Consider the following 19348-nt stretch of genomic DNA (forward strand, 5'->3'; position numbering starts at 1 on the left):
GTGTGAATACTATAGAACATTGCAAGAACAAAGTATTTCAAGCAGTGATATCCATACAATGGGCTGGCATTATTTACAACTAAGGAACTAAGTGGAGAAAACACTTTTCGTCTATGAGAAAGAATTCACTAAATGATGAAATGGCTCGCAATGCATGCAACACTTCTTTCTTACGATGGCTAGAATTGTAGACAAGTCCTCTCTTACATATCTGGGCCATCTTTATCCCAGTAAATCGCAGTCATATACAGTTACATGTATATTGTTCACCCGTGCATAGCCGATAGGATCATGCGCTGTTTCTTGAATATAGAATGAGGCCAGCCACCAAAGTACATTCATTCAACGTAGAAGAGTTGACTTGGTATGGTTACAGCTTGAATTGTGTTGAAACAAGTAAGATAAAATGCCCTTTTGGAGATGCAGAAATGTCAAGACAGGTTTGTGTTCATCCGCCTGTCATCTGAATAGAAATATCTGATTGCCCAGAGCAGAGCCCGGATAGCTCAGTCGGTAGAGCATCAGACTTTTAAGCGGTCTGTCACAATCAGAGTGATCTGAGGGTCCAGGGTTCGAGTCCCTGTTCGGGCGATCCTCTTTTTATTTCACAATATCAGTGTGAATACTATAGAACATTGCAAGAACAAAGTATTTCAAGCAGTGATATCCATACAATGGGCTGGCATTATTTACAACTAAGGAACTAAGTGGAGAAAACACTTTTCGTCTATGAGAAAGAATTCACTAAATGATGAAATGGTTCGCAATGCATGCAACACTTCTTTCTTACGATGGCTAGAATTGTAGACAAGTCCTCTCTTACATATCTGGGCCATCTTTATCCCAGTAAATCGCAGTCATATACAGTTACATGTATATTGTTCACCCGTGCATAGCCGATAGGATCATGCGCTGTTTCTTGAATATAGAATGAGGCCAGCCACCAAAGTACATTCATTCAACGTAGAAGAGTTGACTTGGTATGGTTACAGCTTGAATTGTGTTGAAACAAGTAAGATAAAATGCCCTTTGGAGATGCAGAAATGTCAAGACAGGTTTGTGTTCATCCGCCTGTCATCTGAATAGAAATATCTGATTGCCCAGAGCAGAGCCCGGATAGCTCAGTCGGTAGAGCATCAGACTTTTAAGCGGTCTGTCACAATCAGAGTGATCTGAGGGTCCAGGGTTCGAGTCCCTGTTCGGGCGATCCTCTTTTATTTCACAATATCAGTGTGAATACTATAGAACATTGCAAGAACAAAGTATTTCAAGCAGTGATATCCATACAATGGGCTGGCATTATTTACAACTAAGGAACTAAGTGGAGAAAACACTTTTCGTCTATGAGAAAGAATTCACTAAATGATGAAATGGTTCGCAATGCATGCAACACTTCTTTCTTACGATGGCTAGAATTGTAGACAAGTCCTCTCTTACATATCTGGGCCATCTTTATCCCAGTAAATCGCAGTCATATACAGTTACATGTATATTGTTCACCCGTGCATAGCCGATAGGATCATGCGCTGTTTCTTGAATATAGAATGAGGCCAGCCACCAAAGTACATTCATTCAACGTAGAAGAGTTGACTTGGTATGGTTACAGCTTGAATTGTGTTGAAACAAGTAAGATAAAATGCCCTTTGGAGATGCAGAAATGTCAAGACAGGTTTGTGTTCATCAGCCTGTCATCTGAATAGAAATATCTGATTGCCCACAGCAGAGCCCGGATAGCTCAGTCGGTAGAGCATCAGACTTTTAAGCGGTCTGTCACAATCAGAGTGATCTGAGGGTCCAGGGTTCGAGTCCCTGTTCGGGCGATCCTCTTTTTATTTCACAATATCAGTGTGAATACTATAGAACATTGCAAGAACAAAGTATTTCAAGCAGTGATATCCATACAATGGGCTGGCATTATTTACAACTAAGGAACTAAGTGGAGAAAACACTTTTCGTCTATGAGAAAGAATTCACTAAATGATGAAATGGTTCGCAATGCATGCAACACTTCTTTCTTACGATGGCTAGAATTGTAGACAAGTCCTCTCTACATATCTGGGCCATCTTTATCCCAGTAAATCGCAGTCATATACAGTTACATGTATATTGTTCACCCGTGCATAGCCGATAGGATCATGCGCTGTTTCTTGAATATAGAATGAGGCCAGCCACCAAAGTACATTCATTCAACGTAGAAGAGTTGACTTGGTATGGTTACAGCTTGAATTGTGTTGAAACAAGTAAGATAAAATGCCCTTTTGGAGATGCAGAAATGTCAAGACAGGTTTGTGTTCATCCGCCTGTCATCTGAATAGAAATATCTGATTGCCCAGAGCAGAGCCCGGATAGCTCAGTCGGTAGAGCATCAGACTTTTAAGCTGGTCTGTCACAATCAGAGTGATCTGAGGGTCCAGGGTTCGAGTCCCTGTTCGGGCGATCCTCTTTTTATTTCACAATATCAGTGTGAATACTATAGAACATTGCAAGAACAAAGTATTTCAAGCAGTGATATCCATACAATGGGCTGGCATTATTTACAACTAAGGAACTAAGTGGAGAAAACACTTTTCGTCTATGAGAAAGAATTCACTAAATGATGAAATGGCTCGCAATGCATGCAACACTTCTTTCTTACGATGGTTAGAATTGTAGACAAGTCCTCTCTTACATATCTGGGCCATCTTTATCCCAGTAAGTCGCAGTCATATACAGTTATATTGTTCACCCGTGCATAGCCGATAGGATCATGTGCTGTTTCTTGAATATAGAATGAGGCCAGTCACCAAAGTACATTCATTCAACGTAGAAGAGTTGACTTGGTATGGTTACAGCTTGAATTGTGTTGAAACAAGTAAGATAAAATGCCCTTTTGGAGATGCAGAAATGTCAAGACAGGTTTGTGAGCCACGAAAAGGGACACATTGCACGAGCTTGTCCACAAAAAAGACATTGTGGCACTTGCAAACATTTGATGAGACAATGCATATGTGACATAAACAGGAATGAAGAACCAGTCACAGAACAAACTAGACACACATCTGTTTCAGAAGATGAGACAATCGAAGACAGTGTGTATGTGGATCCATATAGTTTATGTATGGAACCGATTGAAGGAGAGTCAGCCAATTATGGAAATGACTGGTCTTTGTCGGGCCCTACTAAAACCAACAACAAAGTAAACGACAAAACGGATAATGCATCTGTCATTGAACCTCGTGATGTTGCACAAGAGAGAATGAATGTGGAAAGTGAGAATGAAAAGGGTGGGAGTAAAAGTGAGAATGAAGAAGAAGGAAAGGGAGAGAAGAAGTTATTGGCGAGGAGAACACTGATCACAAACCATCTCCAGCCAATGGTAAGCAGAATACCAAATTTAAAAAATACAAGGTATGAATGAGGAAAGAGTTGTCAGCTTGTCTGAGGAAAGAAAGAGGAAAAAGCAGTAAATGGAGGGAATGGAATGAGTAAGAAGCAAATGAGAAAGGTCAAGGCTAGAGGTAAAGTTGATGGTAAAAACTTGACGTGAATGACTTTGAATGTGAATACGAAGATTAACAATGTATCACCTCTATTACACCTTAATTGTCATGGTGGTAATCATGTCATGGAATGTGAATGGTCTGAGAGATGTTTCTAAAGTTCATCATGTTTTCACAACTGTGAAAAATTCACATGCTGATATTTGTTTTCTTCAGGAAACTTTCTGGGATAACGATTTCGTAAAACACTATAAACATCTGTGGCAAGGGCAAATATTTTTTAATAATTGTCCCAATGAAAAAAAGGAAGGGAGTGGCAATACTCTTCTCGTCACGGTTTCCCAACAAGGTAAATTTTCACAGTTGTGACAACACTGGTAGACTTTAAAAGTGACTTTGAACATGATAGCGTTCTGTATTCATGTGTAAATGTTTATGCACCAAATAATGCAACTGAGAGAATTGTATTTTATGACTTATTAGTTACATATTTATCAGGAGATAATGTGATAGCAGCAGGAGATTATAATGAGATAACAGATGTATTCATGGATAGAGCAGCTAATATGAAATCATTTAATATAAAGAGTAGTCATAAATTACAAGACATCATACGTTGCAAAACCTATGTGATATATGGAGATGCAGAAATCCAGATAAGAGAGAATTCACACGACAGCAAATTGTCGAAGGTGAAATGAAACAGTCTCGTATTGATTTCATTTTGATTTCTAGATCCCTAATTCCTCATGTAATGAATACATATATAAAATATTCAACTAAAGCGATCATAATATCACATGCCTAAATTTAGATTTCTCTCATGTAGAGAAAGGTTAACTGGATTATGGGTTTTCAATAATCAGTTGCTTCAGAACACTGAATTTCGGCTGAGGGTGATAAGCATTATCAATGAAAGTTTATTATGTCCACTTTATGAAGAAGAAACATTAATATGGTGGGATAACCTTAAATATAAACTTAAAAATGTGCAATTTATTTTCTTCAAAAAGTCAAAGAAGAAAATGTGAATACTACAAATTGCAAAATAATTTACGCCGCGAATATGACAAGTTATCTAAACATCCTAATCATGATCTTACGTACATCCAAAGTCTTCATAGAGATTTGGAGAAATATGAACAAACTAAATGTCAAGGGGCTATTCTACGCTCAAAAGTTCAGTGGGCTTTAGAATGTGATAAAAACACATCTTTTTCTTACATTTAGAAAAATGTAAACAAGAATCTAATTGCATCAAAGAAATTATGACAAAAAATGGTTTAACTCGTCGAACTGAAGATATTCTTGATCACGCATATTCATTTTATTCCAAGTTATATTCAATCGGAGAAACTGATCTATATAAGCAAGATAAAATTCTAGATTTAATAACTGATGTTCTTCCAGATAAAGATAGAGAAAGTCTTGAAGATGCTATTTCCATAGAAGATCTAACTAAAGCTCTGAAAGGTATGAAAAGAAATAAATCCCCCAGGCAACGATGGACTTACAGTTGAATTTTACGCTGCATTTTGGGAGATACTTAAACCCATATTTGGACGAGTGGTGAAATGTATTTTTGATGAAAAAACCATGTCAAGATCAATGAAAAAAGGTGTTATTAGCCTCTTCTATAAGAAAAGGGGTGATAAAACAGACCTAAGGAATTTTAGACCAATTTCGTTACTCAATGTTGATTGTAAACTTATATCTCGTTCACTTGCTCTTAAATTAAAAACAATTATGACAAAAATAATTTCGCCGGAACAGTCATGTTGTGTTCCAGGAAGGGATATTTCCGACAACATTCTCTCTATGAGAGACGTTATAGAAATAGTGGATAAAGATAATGAAGATGCATATCTAATCACGATTGATCAAGAAAAAGCATTTGATCGCGTCTCACATTCATTCATTTTCAAGATTTTGGAAAAACTAAATTTTGGTACATCATTCATTTCTTGGATCAAAACTTTATACACTGACTTAAAAAGCAGTGTAAAAAATCAATGGTCACCTTACACCATATTTTCCAATAGAACAATCTGTCCGACAAGGTGATCCCCTCAGTAGCTTAATTTTTGTTATTGTTAGTCAACCCTTGAACTTACTCATTAAGGCTAACTCATCTATACATGCGGTGCAAATCACAAATCAGTGCTCATCTTTAATATATCAACATGCAGACGACACTACTGTTACAGTGTCTGATGCACAGTCTGTATATAATACTTTCGACACTGTGAATGACTATTGTGATGCAACCGGGGCAAAGGTCAATCTAACAAAATCTCAAGTTCTGTGTTTAGGTAAAGCCCGGTCAAACAATATAAATTTTAACTTACCAGTTACTGTTAAAAATGACTGTGTCAAAATATTAGGGATTTTCCTTGGTCCTGATAAAGCTCAATGTGAAAGCAAAAACTGGAAAACCAAAATATCTAAAATTAAGTCTCTGTTAGGGTTGTGGTCACAAAGAAACCTATCCTTACAGGGTAAGTCTATTGTGATAAATACGTTCATAATGTCAAGGTTGTGGTATACTATACATGTAGTGCCTGTTCCAGAGTGGGCAAGAAAGAAATAAATTCAGCAATTTCACATTTTATCTGGGGCGGTAAAACCCCACTGATCAAGCAGTCGACATGCTGTGGTCATTTTACACAGGGGGGATTATCAATTCCATATTTTAAATACAAAATATATGCATTTAGATTAAAAGTCATTCGAAAACTCATGGATGCTAATTTCCATGCAGTATGGAAGCAAACGTGTTCTGTGTTCATGTCCCAATACATGAACATGGGTTTGAAGGAAAAATATTTTCAGTATTGTTTACAGTCGTCCTGGTTTGACCCATATGAACACGTTCTATGCTGAGGTTTTGATTGCATGGGACGAAATCACGTGCGGCAGGCGACTGCTTGTCACTAAGCACGAGGATATCATGTCGCAGCCTTTGTTTCATAATCCGCACATTTGCTATAAGGGCAAAATGCTGTTGTTTAGATTTTTTCATTGATTCAGGCATTGTTACTATTGCCGATATTTGTTATGAGTTTATCCCAGGCTTTTACCTCTTCCAGCAATAAAAGAAATTATACACGACCACAGACATGATATACCTGTGTCAGAGATACAGACAGCATACTGTATTATCATTCAGTCATTACCAAGTGAGTGGTTGTCAATTTTGTCAAGTAAAACGATAAAACATAACAATGAACATTATTCTGATGCTGTTATTTGCAAAGATGATGTAAATATTTCTTCTAACGATCTCACAGTTAAATTTAATTATTCCTTATTTGTTAATGCATTATTTTGTGAGCCAACAGCCATTTCATTCTGGGATAACTATGCAATTGACATTAACTGGCCAAAAGTTTGGAAAAGTGTATTCTTGATAGATAAATCCTCTGAACAAATTGATTTGGATTTCAGGTTAAGTCATAATATTATCTACACAAATGAAAAATTATTCAAATATGGCAAAACAGACACTAACCTGTGTCCGGTTTGTAAAACTGAAGTTGAAAATTTGCTTCATATGTTTGTATTCTGTGATCAATTGTATGACACAATTTCCGTTCTTAAATCTCTGTTCACAGATTTAATGATGGACACTGGATTTTCATTTAACCAGTTAGTTTCCTGGCTTCTATTTGGTTTTAATCATGACAAATCATTCTCGTATGAGCACAGTATCAACATATTGCTATCTGTATATAGAATCTCTGTTTTCAAGAAAAGAGCGGTTCTTTCTTTACAGAGATGCAATCTCAGTCTGGAAAAATTATTCAACTGTTACGCAAAACAACACTTTAATCTGTTGTGGTCAAGGTATCAATTTGAAAACCGTGCTGATAAGTTTATTCAGCGATATATCATGCCAGTAAACTTCCTGGAGTTAGACGGTAGTAAGCTTGTATTTAAGTATCCGTTTCAAGAATGAAATGCATGTAATGTTATACATGACTTGAATGCAATACAACATCTGTGATACCTTTTAGCCCTTTTATGTAACATCATAAATGCTTTATGTACAATACATTCTGTAATAAAATTTTATTAAAGAAAAAAAAGAGCATCAGACTTTTAAGCGGTCTGTCACAATCAGAGTGATCTGAGGGTCCAGGGTTCGAGTCCCTGTTCGGGCGATCCTCTTTTTATTTCACAATATCAGTGTGAATACTATAGAACATTGCAAGAACAAAGTATTTCAAGCAGTGATATCCATACAATGGGCTGGCATTATTTACAACTAAGGAACTAAGTGGAGAAAACACTTTTCGTCTATGAGAAAGAATTCACTAAATGATGAAATGGCTCGCAATGCATGCAACACTTCTTTCTTACGATGGCTAGAATTGTAGACAAGTCCTCTCTTACATATCTGGGCCATCTTTATCCCAGTAAGTCGCAGTCATATACAGTTATATTGTTCACCCGTGCATAGCCGATAGGATCATGTGCTGTTTCTTGAATATAGAATGAGGCCAGCCACCAAAGTACATTCATTCAACGTAGAAGAGTTGACTTGGTATGGTTACAGCTTGAATTGTGTTGAAACAAGTAAGATAAAATGCCCTTTTGGAGATGCAGAAATGTCAAGACAGGTTTGTGATCATCCGCCTGTCATCTGAATAGAAATATCTGATTGCCCAGAGCAGAGCCCGGATAGCTCAGTCGGTAGAGCATCAGACTTTTAAGCGGTCTGTCACAATCAGAGTGATCTGAGGGTCCAGGGTTCGAGTCCCTGTTCGGGCGATCCTCTTTTTATTTCACAATATCAGTGTGCATACTATAGAACATTGCAAGAACAAAGTATTTCAACCAGTGATATCCATACAATGGGCTGGCATTATTTACAACTAAGGAACTAAGTGGAGAAAACACTTTTCGTCTATGAGAAAGAATTCAGTAAATGATGAAATGGCTCGCAATGCATGCAACACTTCTTTCTTACGATGGCTAGAATCGTAGACAAGTCCTCTCTTACATATCTGGGCCATCTTTATCCCAGTAAGTCGCAGTCATATACAGTTAGATTGTTCACCCGTGCATAGCCGATAGGATCATTTGCTGTTTCTTGAATATAGAATGGGGCCAGCCACCAAAGTACATTCATTCAACGTAGAAGAGTGGACTTGGTATGGTTACAGCTTGAATTGTGTTGAAACAAGTCAGATAAAATGCCCTTTTGGAGATGCAGAAATGTCAAGACAGGTTTGTGATCATCCGCCTGTCATCTGAATAGAAATATCTGATTGCCCAGAGCAGAGCCCGGATAGCTCAGTCGGTAGAGCATCAGACTTTTAAGCGGTCTGTCACAATCAGAGTGATCTGAGGGTCAGGGTTCGAGTCCCTGTTCGGGCGATCCTCTCTTTTTATTTCACAATATCAGTGTGCATACTATAGAACATTGCAAGAACAAAGTATTTCAACCAGTGATATCCATACAATGGGCTGGCATTATTTACAACTAAGGAACTAAGTGGAGAAAACACTTTTCGTCTATGAGAAAGAATTCAGTAAATGATGAAATGGCTCGCAATGCATGCAACACTTCTTTCTTACGATGGCTAGAATCGTAGACAAGTCCTCTCTTACATATCTGGGCCATCTTTATCCCAGTAAGTCGCAGTCATATACAGTTAGATTGTTCACCCGTGCATAGCCGATAGGATCATTTGCTGTTTCTTGAATATAGAATGAGGCCAGCCACCAAAGTACATTCATTCAACGTAGAAGAGTGGACTTGGTATGGTTACAGCTTGAATTGTGTTGAAACAAGTCAGATAAAATGCCCTTTTGGAGATGCAGAAATGTCAAGACAGGTTTGTGATCATCCGCCTGTCATCTGAATAGAAATATCTGATTGCCCAGAGCAGAGCCCGGATAGCTCAGTCGGTAGAGCATCAGACTTTTAAGCGGTCTGTCACAATCAGAGTGATCTGAGGGTCCAGGGTTCGAGTCCCTGTTCGGGCGATCCTCTTTTTATTTCACAATATCAGTGTGCATACTATAGAACATTGCAAGAACAAAGTATTTCAACCAGTGATATCCATACAATGGGCTGGCATTATTTACAACTAAGGAACTAAGTGGAGAAAACACTTTTCGTCTATGAGAAAGAATTCAGTAAATGATGAAATGGCTCGCAATGCATGCAACACTTCTTTCTTACGATGGCTAGAATCGTAGACAAGTCCTCTCTTACATATCTGGGCCATCTTTATCCCAGTAAGTCGCAGTCATATACAGTTAGATTGTTCACCCGTGCATAGCCGATAGGATCATTTGCTGTTTCTTGAATATAGAATGAGGCCAGCCACCAAAGTACATTCATTCAACGTAGAAGAGTGGACTTGGTATGGTTACAGCTTGAATTGTGTTGAAACAAGTAAGATAAAATGCCCTTTTGGAGATGCAGAAATGTCAAGACAGGTTTGTGATCATCCGCCTGTCATCTGAATAGAAATATCTGATTGCCCAGAGCAGAGCCCGGATAGCTCAGTCGGTAGAGCATCAGACTTTTAAGCGGTCTGTCACAATCAGAGTGATCTGAGGGTCCAGGGTTCGAGTCCCTGTTCGGGCGATCCTCTTTTATTTCACAATATCAGTGTGCATACTATAGAACATTGCAAGAACAAAGTATTTCAACCAGTGATATCCATACAATGGGCTGGCATTATTTACAACTAAGGAACTAAGTGGAGAAAACACTTTTCGTCTATGAGAAAGAATTCAGTAAATGATGAAATGGCTCGCAATGCATGCAACACTTCTTTCTTACGATGGCTAGAATCGTAGACAAGTCCTCTCTTACATATCTGGGCCATCTTTATCCCAGTAAGTCGCAGTCATATACAGTTAGATTGTTCACCCGTGCATAGCCGATAGGATCATTTGCTGTTTCTTGAATATAGAATGAGGCCAGCCACCAAAGTACATTCATTCAACGTAGAAGAGTGGACTTGGTATGGTTACAGCTTGAATTGTGTTGAAACAAGTCAGATAAAATGCCCTTTTGGAGATGCAGAAATGTCAAGACAGGTTTGTGATCATCCGCCTGTCATCTGAATAGAAATATCTGATTGCCCAGAGCAGAGCCCGGATAGCTCAGTCGGTAGAGCATCAGACTTTTAAGCGGTCTGTCACAATCAGAGTGATCTGAGGGTCCAGGGTTCGAGTCCCTGTTCGGGCGATCCTCTTTTTATTTCACAATATCAGTGTGCATACTATAGAACATTGCAAGAACAAAGTATTTCAACCAGTGATATCCATACAATGGGCTGGCATTATTTACAACTAAGGAACTAAGTGGAGAAAACACTTTTCGTCTATGAGAAAGAATTCAGTAAATGATGAAATGGCTCGCAATGCATGCAACACTTCTTTCTTACGATGGCTAGAATCGTAGACAAGTCCTCTCTTACATATCTGGGCCATCTTTATCCCAGTAAGTCGCAGTCATATACAGTTAGATTGTTCACCCGTGCATAGCCGATAGGATCATTTGCTGTTTCTTGAATATAGAATGAGGCCAGCCACCAAAGTACATTCATTCAACGTAGAAGAGTGGACTTGGTATGGTTACAGCTTGAATTGTGTTGAAACAAGTAAGATAAAATGCCCTTTTGGAGATGCAGAAATGTCAAGACAGGTTTGTGATCATCCGCCTGTCATCTGAATAGAAATATCTGATTGCCCAGAGCAGAGCCCGGATAGCTCAGTCGGTAGAGCATCAGACTTTTAAGCGGTCTGTCACAATCAGAGTGATCTGAGGGTCCAGGGTTCGAGTCCCTGTTCGGGCGATCCTCTTTTTATTTCACAATATCAGTGTGCATACTATAGAACATTGCAAGAACAAAGTATTTCAACCAGTGATATCCATACAATGGGCTGGCATTATTTACAACTAAGGAACTAAGTGGAGAAAACACTTTTCGTCTATGAGAAAGAATTCAGTAAATGATGAAATGGCTCGCAATGCATGCAACACTTCTTTCTTACGATGGCTAGAATTGTAGACAAGTCCTCTCTTACATATCTGGGCCATCTTTATCCCAGTAAGTCGCAGTCATATACAGTTAGATTGTTCACCCGTGCATAGCCGATAGGATCGTGCTGTTTCTTGAATATAGAATGAGGCCAGCCACCAAAGTACATTCATTCAACGTAGAAGAGTTGACTTGGTATGGTTACAGCTTGAATTGTGTTGAAACAAGTAAGATAAAATGCCCTTTTGGAGATGCAGAAATGTCAAGACAGGTTTGTGTTCATCCGCCTGTCATCTGAATAGAAATATCTGATTGCCCAGAGCAGAGCCCGGATAGCTCAGTCGGTAGAGCATCAGACTTTTAAGCGGTCTGTCACAATCAGAGTGATCTGAGGGTCCAGGGTTCGAGTCCCTGTTCGGGCGATCCTCTTTTATTTCACAATATCAGTGTGCATACTATAGAACATTGCAAGAACAAAGTATTTCAAGCAGTGATATCCATACAATGGGCTGGCATTATTTACAACTAAGGAACTAAGTGGAGAAAACACTTTTCGTCTATGAGAAAGAATTCACTAAATGATGAAATGGCTCGCAATGCATGCAACACTTCTTTCTTACGATGGCTAGAATTGTAGACAAGTCCTCTCTTACATATCTGGGCCATCTTTATCCCAGTAAGTCGCAGTCATATACAGTTAGATTGTTCACCCGTGCATAGCCGATAGGATCGTGCTGTTTCTTGAATATAGAATGAGGCCAGCCACCAAAGTACATTCATTCAACGTAGAAGAGTTGACTTGGTATGGTTACAGCTTGAATTGTGTTGAAACAAGTAAGATAAAATGCCCTTTTGGAGATGCAGAAATGTCAAGACAGGTTTGTGTTCATCCGCCTGTCATCTGAATAGAAATATCTGATTGCCCAGAGCAGAGCCGGATAGCTCAGTCGGTAGAGCATCAGACTTTTAAATGGTCTGTCACAATCAGAGTGATCTGAGGGTCCAGGGTTCGAGTCCCTGTTCGGGCGATCCTCTTTTTATTTCACAATATCAGTGTGCATACTATAGAATATTGCAAGAACAAAGTATTTCAAGCAGTGATATCCATACAATGGGCTGGCATTATTTACAACTAAGGAACTAAGTGGAGAAAACACTTTTCGTCTATGAGAAAGAATTCACTAAATGATGAAATGGCTCGCAATGCATGCAACACTTCTTTCTTACGATGGCTAGAATTGTAGACAAGTCCTCTCTTACATATCTGGGCCATCTTTATCCCAGTAAGTCGCAGTCATATACAGTTACATTGTTCACCCGTGCATAGCCGATAGGATCATGTGCTGTTTCTTGAATATAGAATGAGGCCAGCCACCAAAGTACATTCATTCAACGTAGAAGAGTTGACTTGGTATGGTTACAGCTTGAATTGTGTTGAAACAAGTAAGATAAAATGCCCTTTTGGAGATGCAGAAATGTCAAGACAGGTTTGTGTTCATCCGCCTGTCATCTGAATAGAAATATCTGATTGCCCACAGCAGAGCCCGGATAGCTCAGTCGGTAGAGCATCAGACTTTTAAGCGGTCTGTCACAATCAGAGTGATCTGAGGGTCCAGGGTTCGAGTCCCTGTTCGGGCGATCCTCTTTTTATTTCACAAATATCAGTGTGCATACTATAGAACATTGCAAGAACAAAGTATTTCAAGCAGTGATATCCATACAATGGGCTGGCATTATTTACAACTAAGGAACTAAGTGGAGAAAACACTTTTCGTCTATGAGAAAGAATTCACTAAATGATGAAATGGCTCGCAATGCATGCAACACTTCTTTCTTACGATGGCTAGAATTGTAGACAAGTCCTCTCTTACATATCTGGGCCATCTTTATCCCAGTAAGTCGCAGTCATATACAGTTATATTGTTCACCCGTGCATAGCCGATAGGATCGTGCTGTTTCTTGAATATAGAATGAGGCCAGCCACCAAAGTACATTCATTCAACGTAGAAGAGTTGACTTGGTATGGTTACAGCTTGAATTGTGTTGAAACAAGTAAGATAAATGCCCTTTTGGAGATGCAGAAATGTCAAGACAGGTTTGTGTTCATCCGCCTGTCATCTGAATAGAAATATCTGATTGCCCAGAGCAGAGCCCGGATAGCTCAGTCGGTAGAGCATCAGACTTTTAAGCGGTCTGTCACAATCAGAGTGATCTGAGGGTCCAGGGTTCGAGTCCCTGTTCGGGCGATCCTCTTTTTTATTTCACAATATCAGTGTGAATACTATAGAACATTGCAAGAACAAAGTATTTCAAGCAGTGATATCCATACAATGGGCTGGCATTATTTACAACTAAGGAACTAAGTGGAAAACACTTTTCGTCTATGAGAAAGAATTCACTAAATGATGAAATGGCTCGCACAATGCATGCAACACTTCTTTCTTACGATGGCTAGAATTGTAGACAAGTCCTCTCTTACATATCTGGGCCATCTTTATCCCAGTAAGTCGCAGTCATATACAGTTATATTGTTCACCCGTGCATAGCCGATAGGATCGTGCTGTTTCTTGAATATAGAATGGGGCCAGCCACCAAAGTACATTCATTCAACGTAGAAGAGTTGACTTGGTATGGGTTACAGCTTGAATTGTGTTGAAACAAGTAAGATAAAATGCCCTTTTGGAGATGCAGAAATGTCAAGACAGGTTTGTGTTCATCCGCCTGTCATCTGAATAGAAATATCTGATTGCCCACCAGCAGAGCCGGATAGCTCAGTCGGTAGAGGCATCAGACTTTTAAGCGGTCTGTCACAATCAGAGTGATCTGAGGGTCCAGGGTTCGAGTCCCTGTTCGGGCGATCCTCTTTTTTATTTCACAATATCAGTGTGCATACTATAGAATATTGCAAGAACAAAGTATTTCAACCAGTGATATCCATACAATTGGCTGGCATTATTGACAACTAAGGAACTAAGTGGAGAAAACACTTTTCGTCTATGAGAAAGAATTCACTAAATGATGAAATGGCTCGCAATGCATGCAACACTTCTTTCTTACGATGGCTACAATTGTAGACAAGTCCTCTCTTACATATCTGGGCCATCTTTATCCCAGTAAGTCGCAGTCATATACAGTTATATTGTTCACCCGTGCATAGCCGATAGGATCGTGCTGTTTCTTGAATATAGAATGAGGCCAGCCACCAAAGTACATTCATTCAACGCGTAGAAGAGTTGACTTGGTATGGTTACAGCTTGAATTGTGTTGAAACAAGTAAAGATAAAATGCCCTTTTGAGATGCAGAAATGTCAAGACAGGTTTGTGTTCATCCGCCTGTCATCTGAATAGAAATATCTGATTGCCCACAGCAGAGCCCGGATAGCTCAGTCGGTAGAGCATCAGACTTTTAAGCTGTCTGTCACAATCAGAGTGATCTGAGGGTCCAGGGTTCGAGTCCCTGTTCGGGCGATCCTCTTTTATTTCACAATATCAGTGTGCATACTATAGAATATTGCAAGAACAAAGTATTTCAAGCAGTGATATCCATACAATTGGCTGGCATTATTGACAACTAATGAACTAAGTGGAGAAAACACTTTCGTCTATGAGAAAAGAATTCACTAAATGATGAAATGGCTCGCAATGCATGCAACACTTTCTTTCTTTACGATGGCTAGAATTGTGACAAGTCCTCTCACATATATCTGGGCCATCTTTATCCCAGTAAGTCGCAGTCATATACAGTTATATTGTTCAATTCGTGCATAGCCGATAGGATCGTGCTGTTTCTTGAATATAGAATGAGGCCAGCCACCAAAGTACATTCATTCAACGTAGAAGAGTTGACTTGGTATGGTTACAGCTTGAATTGTGTTGAAACAAGTAAGATAAAATGCCCTTTTGGAGATGCAGAAATGTCAAGACAGGTTTGTGTTCATCCGCCTGTCATCTGAATAGAAATATCTGATTGCCCACAGCAGAGCCCGGATAGCTCAGTCGGTAGAGCATCAGACTTTTAAGCGGTCTGTCACAATCAGAGTGATCTGAGGGTCCAGGGTTCGAGTCCCTGTTCGGGCGATTCTCTTTTTATTTCACAATATCAGTGTGAATACTATAGATCATTGCAAGAACAAAGTATTTCAAGCAGTGATATCCATACAATGGGCTGGCATTATTTACAACTAAGGAACTAAGTGGAGAAAACACTTTTCGTCTATGAGAAAGAATTCACTAAATGATGAAATGGCTCGCAATGCATGCAACACTTCTTTCTTACGATGGCTAGAATTGTAGACAAGTCCTCTCTTACATATCTGGGCCATCTTTATCCCAGTAAGTCGCAGTCATATATACAGTTATATTGTTCACCCGTGCATAGCCGATAGGATCGTGCTGTTTCTTGAATATAGAATGAGGCCAGCCACCAAAGTACATTCATTCAACGTAGAAGAGTTGACTTGGTATGGTTACAGCTTGAATTGTGTTGAAACAAGTAAGATAAAATGCCCTTTTGGAGATGCAGAAATGTCAAGACAGGTTTGTGTTCATCCGCCTGTCATCTGAATAGAAATATCTGATTGCCCACAGCAGAGCCCGGATAGCTCAGTCGGTAGAGCATCAGACTTTTTAAGCGGTCTGTCACAATCAGAGTGATCTGAGGGTCCAGGGTTCGAGTCCCTGTTCGGGCGATCCTCTTTTTATTTCACAATATCAGTGTGCATACTATAGAATATTGCAAGAACAAAGTATTTCAAGCAGTGATATCCATACAATTGGCTGGCATTATTGACAACTAAGGAACTAAGTGGAGAAAACACTTTTCGTCTATGAGAAAGAATTCACTAAATGATGAAATGGCTCGCAATGCATGCAACACTTCTTTCTTACGATGGCTACAATTGTAGACAAGTCCTCTTACATATCTGGGCCATCTTTATCCCAGTAAGTCGCAGTATATATACAGTTATATTGTTCACCCGTGCATAGCCGATAGGATCATGCGCTGTTTCTTGAATATAGAATGAGGCCAGCCACCAAAGTACATTCATTCAACGTAGAAGAGTTGACTTGGTATGGTTACAGCTTGAATTGTGTTGAAACAAGTAAGATAAAATGATCTTTTGGAGATGCAGAAATGTCAAGACAGGTTTGTGTTCATCCGCCTGTCATCTGAATAGAAATATCTGATTGCCCAGAGCAGGGCCCGGATAGCTCAGTCGGTAGAGCATCAGACTTTTAAGCGGTCTGTCACAATCAGAGTGATCTGAGGGTCCAGGGTTCGAGTCCCTGTTCGGGCGATCCTCTTTTTATTTCACAATATCAGTGTGAATACTATAGAACATTGCAAGAACAAAGTATTTCAAGCAGTGATATCCATACAATGGGCTGGCATTATTTACAACTAAGGAACTAAGTGGAGAAAACACTTTTCGTCTATGAGAAAGAATTCACTAAATGATGAAATGGCTCGCAATGCATGCAACACTTCTTTCTTACGATGGCTAGAATTGTAGACAAGTCCTCTCTTACATATCTGGGCCATCTTTATCCCAGTAAGTCGCAGTCATATACAGTTATATTGTTCACCCGTGCATAGCCGATAGGATCGTGCTGTTTCTTGAATATAGAATGAGGCCAGCCACCAAAGTACATTCATTCAACGTAGAAGAGTTGACTTGGTATGGTTACAGCTTGAATTGTGTTGAAACAAGTAAGATAAAATGCCCTTTTGGAGATGCAGAAATGTCAAGACAGGTTTGTGTTCATCCGCCTGTCATCTGAATAGAAATATCTGATTGCCCACAGCAGAGCCCGGATAGCTCAGTCGGTAGAGCATCAGACTTTTAAGCGGTCTGTCACAATCAGAGTGATCTGAGGGTCCAGGGTTCGAGTCCCTGTTCGGGCGATCCTCTTTTTATTTAACAATATCAGTGTGCATACTATAGAATATTGCAAGAACAAAGTATTTCAAGCAGTGATATCCATACAATTGGCTGGCATTATTTACAACTAAGGAACTAAGTGGAGAAAACACTTTTCGTCTATGAGAAAGAATTCACTAAATGATGAAATGGCTCGCAATGCATGCAACACTTCTTTCTTACGATGGCTACAATTGTAGACAAGTCCTCTCTTACATATCTGGGCCATCTTTATCCCAGTAAGTCGCAGCCATATACAGTTATATTGTTCACCCGTGCATAGCCGATAGGATCGTGCTGTTTCTTGAATATAGAATGAGGCCAGCCACCAAAGTACATTCATTCAACGTAGAAGAGTTGACTTGGTATGGTTACAGCTTGAATTGTGTTGAAACAAGTAAGATAAAATGCCCTTTTGGAGATGCAGAAATGTCAAGACAGGTTTGTGTTCATCCGCCTGTCATCTGAATAGAAATATCTGATTGCCCAGAGCAGAGCCCATATAGCTCAGTCGGTAGAGCATCAGACTTTTAAGCGGTCTGTCACAATCAGAGTGATCTGAGGGTCCAGGGTTCGAGTCCCTGTTCGGGCGATCCTCTTTTTATTTAACAATATCAGTGTGCATACTATAGAATATTGCAAGAACAAAGTATTTCAAGCAGTGATATCCATACAATGGGCTGGCATTATTTACAACTAAGGAACTAAGTGGAGAAAACACTTTTCGTCTATGAGAAAGAATTCACTAAATGATGAAATGGCTCGCAATGCATGCAACACTTCTTTCTTACGATGGCTAGAATTGTAGACAAGTCTCTCTTACATATCTGGGCCATCTTTATCCCAGTAAGTCGCAGTCATATACAGTTATATTGTTCACCCGTGCATAGCCGATAGGATCGTGCTGTTTCTTGAATATAGAATGAGGCCAGCCACCAAAGTACATTCATTCAACGTAGAAGAGTTGACTTGGTATGGTTACAGCTTGAATTGTGTTGAAACAAGTAAGATAAAATGCCCTTTTGGAGATGCAGAAATGTCAAGACAGGTTTGTGTTCATCCGCCTGTCATCTGAATAGAAATATCTGATTGCCCAGAGCAGAGCCCGGATAGCTCAGTCGGTAGAGCATCAGACTTTTAAGCGGTCTGTCACAATCAGAGTGATCTGAGGGTCCAGGGTTCGAGTCCCTGTTCGGGCGATCCTCTTTTTATTTAACAATATCAGTGTGCATACTATAGAATATTGCAAGAACAAAGTATTTCAAGCAGTGATATCCATACAATTGGCTGGCATTATTGACAACTAAGGAACTAAGTGGAGAAAACACTTTTCGTCTATGAGAAAGAATTCACTAAATGATGAAATGGCTCGCAATGCATGCAGCACTTCTTTCTTACGATGGCTAGAATTGTAGACAAGTCCTCTCTTACATATCTGGGCCATCTTTATCCCAGTAAGTCGCAGTAATATACAGTTATATTGTTCACCCGTGCATAGCCGATAGGATCATGCGCTGTTTCTTGAATATAGAATGAGGCCAGCCACCAAAGTACATTCATTCAACGTAGAAGAGTTGACTTGGTATGGTTACAGCTTGAATTGTGTTGAAACAAGTAAGATAAAATGATCCTTTGGAGATGCAGAAATGTCAAGACAGGTTTGTGTTCATCAGCCTGTCATCTGAATAGAAATATCTGATTGCTTACAGCAGGGCCGGATAGCTCAGTCGGTAGAGCATCAGACTTTTAAGCGGTCTGTCACAATCAGAGTGATCTGAGGGTCCAGGGTTCGAGTCCCTGTTCGGGCGATCCTCTTTTTATTTCACAATATCAGTGTGAATACTATAGAACATTGCAAGAACAAAGTATTTCAAGCTAGTGATATCCATACAATGGGCTGGCATTATTTACAACTAAGGAACTAAGTGGAGAAAACACT

At 39.5% G+C, this 19348-nt stretch overlaps 1 protein-coding gene and 23 non-coding genes across 24 annotated transcripts in view; all 24 read left to right on the top strand.

Moving 5' to 3' along the window:
* The first annotated feature begins 495 nt into the window (after positions 1-495).
* On the top strand, positions 496-591 carry Trnak-uuu. The gene is made up of 2 exons: positions 496-532; positions 556-591. It is a non-coding gene; the product is annotated as a tRNA-Lys (tRNA).
* Positions 592-1110: 519 nt separating this feature from the next.
* On the top strand, positions 1111-1206 carry Trnak-uuu. The gene is made up of 2 exons: positions 1111-1147; positions 1171-1206. It is a non-coding gene; the product is annotated as a tRNA-Lys (tRNA).
* A 518-nt stretch (positions 1207-1724) lies between these two features.
* Positions 1725-1820, top strand: Trnak-uuu. The gene is made up of 2 exons: positions 1725-1761; positions 1785-1820. It is a non-coding gene; the product is annotated as a tRNA-Lys (tRNA).
* Positions 1821-2339: 519 nt separating this feature from the next.
* On the top strand, positions 2340-2436 carry Trnak-uuu. The gene is made up of 2 exons: positions 2340-2376; positions 2401-2436. It is a non-coding gene; the product is annotated as a tRNA-Lys (tRNA).
* A 799-nt stretch (positions 2437-3235) lies between these two features.
* The window catches only part of LOC124282974 (myb-like protein Q), a 35870-nt gene continuing 19757 nt past the window's right edge, over positions 3236-19348 (top strand). The window contains exon 1 of the mRNA XM_046719027.1: positions 3236-3355. Within this exon, the coding sequence (XP_046574983.1) occupies positions 3236-3355 (120 nt within the window). The remainder of the gene's footprint in view (positions 3356-19348) is intronic.
* Positions 8157-8252, top strand: Trnak-uuu. The gene is made up of 2 exons: positions 8157-8193; positions 8217-8252. It is a non-coding gene; the product is annotated as a tRNA-Lys (tRNA).
* Positions 8767-8861, top strand: Trnak-uuu. The gene is made up of 2 exons: positions 8767-8803; positions 8827-8861. It is a non-coding gene; the product is annotated as a tRNA-Lys (tRNA).
* Positions 9378-9473, top strand: Trnak-uuu. The gene is made up of 2 exons: positions 9378-9414; positions 9438-9473. It is a non-coding gene; the product is annotated as a tRNA-Lys (tRNA).
* Positions 9988-10083, top strand: Trnak-uuu. The gene is made up of 2 exons: positions 9988-10024; positions 10048-10083. It is a non-coding gene; the product is annotated as a tRNA-Lys (tRNA).
* Positions 10597-10692, top strand: Trnak-uuu. The gene is made up of 2 exons: positions 10597-10633; positions 10657-10692. It is a non-coding gene; the product is annotated as a tRNA-Lys (tRNA).
* On the top strand, positions 11207-11302 carry Trnak-uuu. Its single transcript has 2 exons — positions 11207-11243; positions 11267-11302. It is a non-coding gene; the product is annotated as a tRNA-Lys (tRNA).
* Positions 11815-11910, top strand: Trnak-uuu. Its single transcript has 2 exons — positions 11815-11851; positions 11875-11910. It is a non-coding gene; the product is annotated as a tRNA-Lys (tRNA).
* Positions 12421-12516, top strand: Trnak-uuu. The gene is made up of 2 exons: positions 12421-12457; positions 12481-12516. It is a non-coding gene; the product is annotated as a tRNA-Lys (tRNA).
* Trnak-uuu lies at positions 13031-13126 on the top strand. Its single transcript has 2 exons — positions 13031-13067; positions 13091-13126. It is a non-coding gene; the product is annotated as a tRNA-Lys (tRNA).
* On the top strand, positions 13639-13734 carry Trnak-uuu. Its single transcript has 2 exons — positions 13639-13675; positions 13699-13734. It is a non-coding gene; the product is annotated as a tRNA-Lys (tRNA).
* Positions 14249-14345, top strand: Trnak-uuu. The gene is made up of 2 exons: positions 14249-14286; positions 14310-14345. It is a non-coding gene; the product is annotated as a tRNA-Lys (tRNA).
* Trnak-uuu lies at positions 14861-14956 on the top strand. Its single transcript has 2 exons — positions 14861-14897; positions 14921-14956. It is a non-coding gene; the product is annotated as a tRNA-Lys (tRNA).
* Positions 15470-15565, top strand: Trnak-uuu. The gene is made up of 2 exons: positions 15470-15506; positions 15530-15565. It is a non-coding gene; the product is annotated as a tRNA-Lys (tRNA).
* Positions 16080-16176, top strand: Trnak-uuu. The gene is made up of 2 exons: positions 16080-16116; positions 16141-16176. It is a non-coding gene; the product is annotated as a tRNA-Lys (tRNA).
* Trnak-uuu lies at positions 16690-16785 on the top strand. Its single transcript has 2 exons — positions 16690-16726; positions 16750-16785. It is a non-coding gene; the product is annotated as a tRNA-Lys (tRNA).
* Positions 17298-17393, top strand: Trnak-uuu. Its single transcript has 2 exons — positions 17298-17334; positions 17358-17393. It is a non-coding gene; the product is annotated as a tRNA-Lys (tRNA).
* On the top strand, positions 17906-18001 carry Trnak-uuu. Its single transcript has 2 exons — positions 17906-17942; positions 17966-18001. It is a non-coding gene; the product is annotated as a tRNA-Lys (tRNA).
* On the top strand, positions 18513-18608 carry Trnak-uuu. Its single transcript has 2 exons — positions 18513-18549; positions 18573-18608. It is a non-coding gene; the product is annotated as a tRNA-Lys (tRNA).
* Positions 19122-19217, top strand: Trnak-uuu. The gene is made up of 2 exons: positions 19122-19158; positions 19182-19217. It is a non-coding gene; the product is annotated as a tRNA-Lys (tRNA).

The sequence above is a fragment of the Haliotis rubra genome, unplaced genomic scaffold (genome assembly GCF_003918875.1).
Source record: "Haliotis rubra isolate DU_JTF1 unplaced genomic scaffold, ASM391887v1 Scf308, whole genome shotgun sequence".
Lineage (NCBI taxonomy): Eukaryota > Metazoa > Mollusca > Gastropoda > Lepetellida > Haliotidae > Haliotis > Haliotis rubra.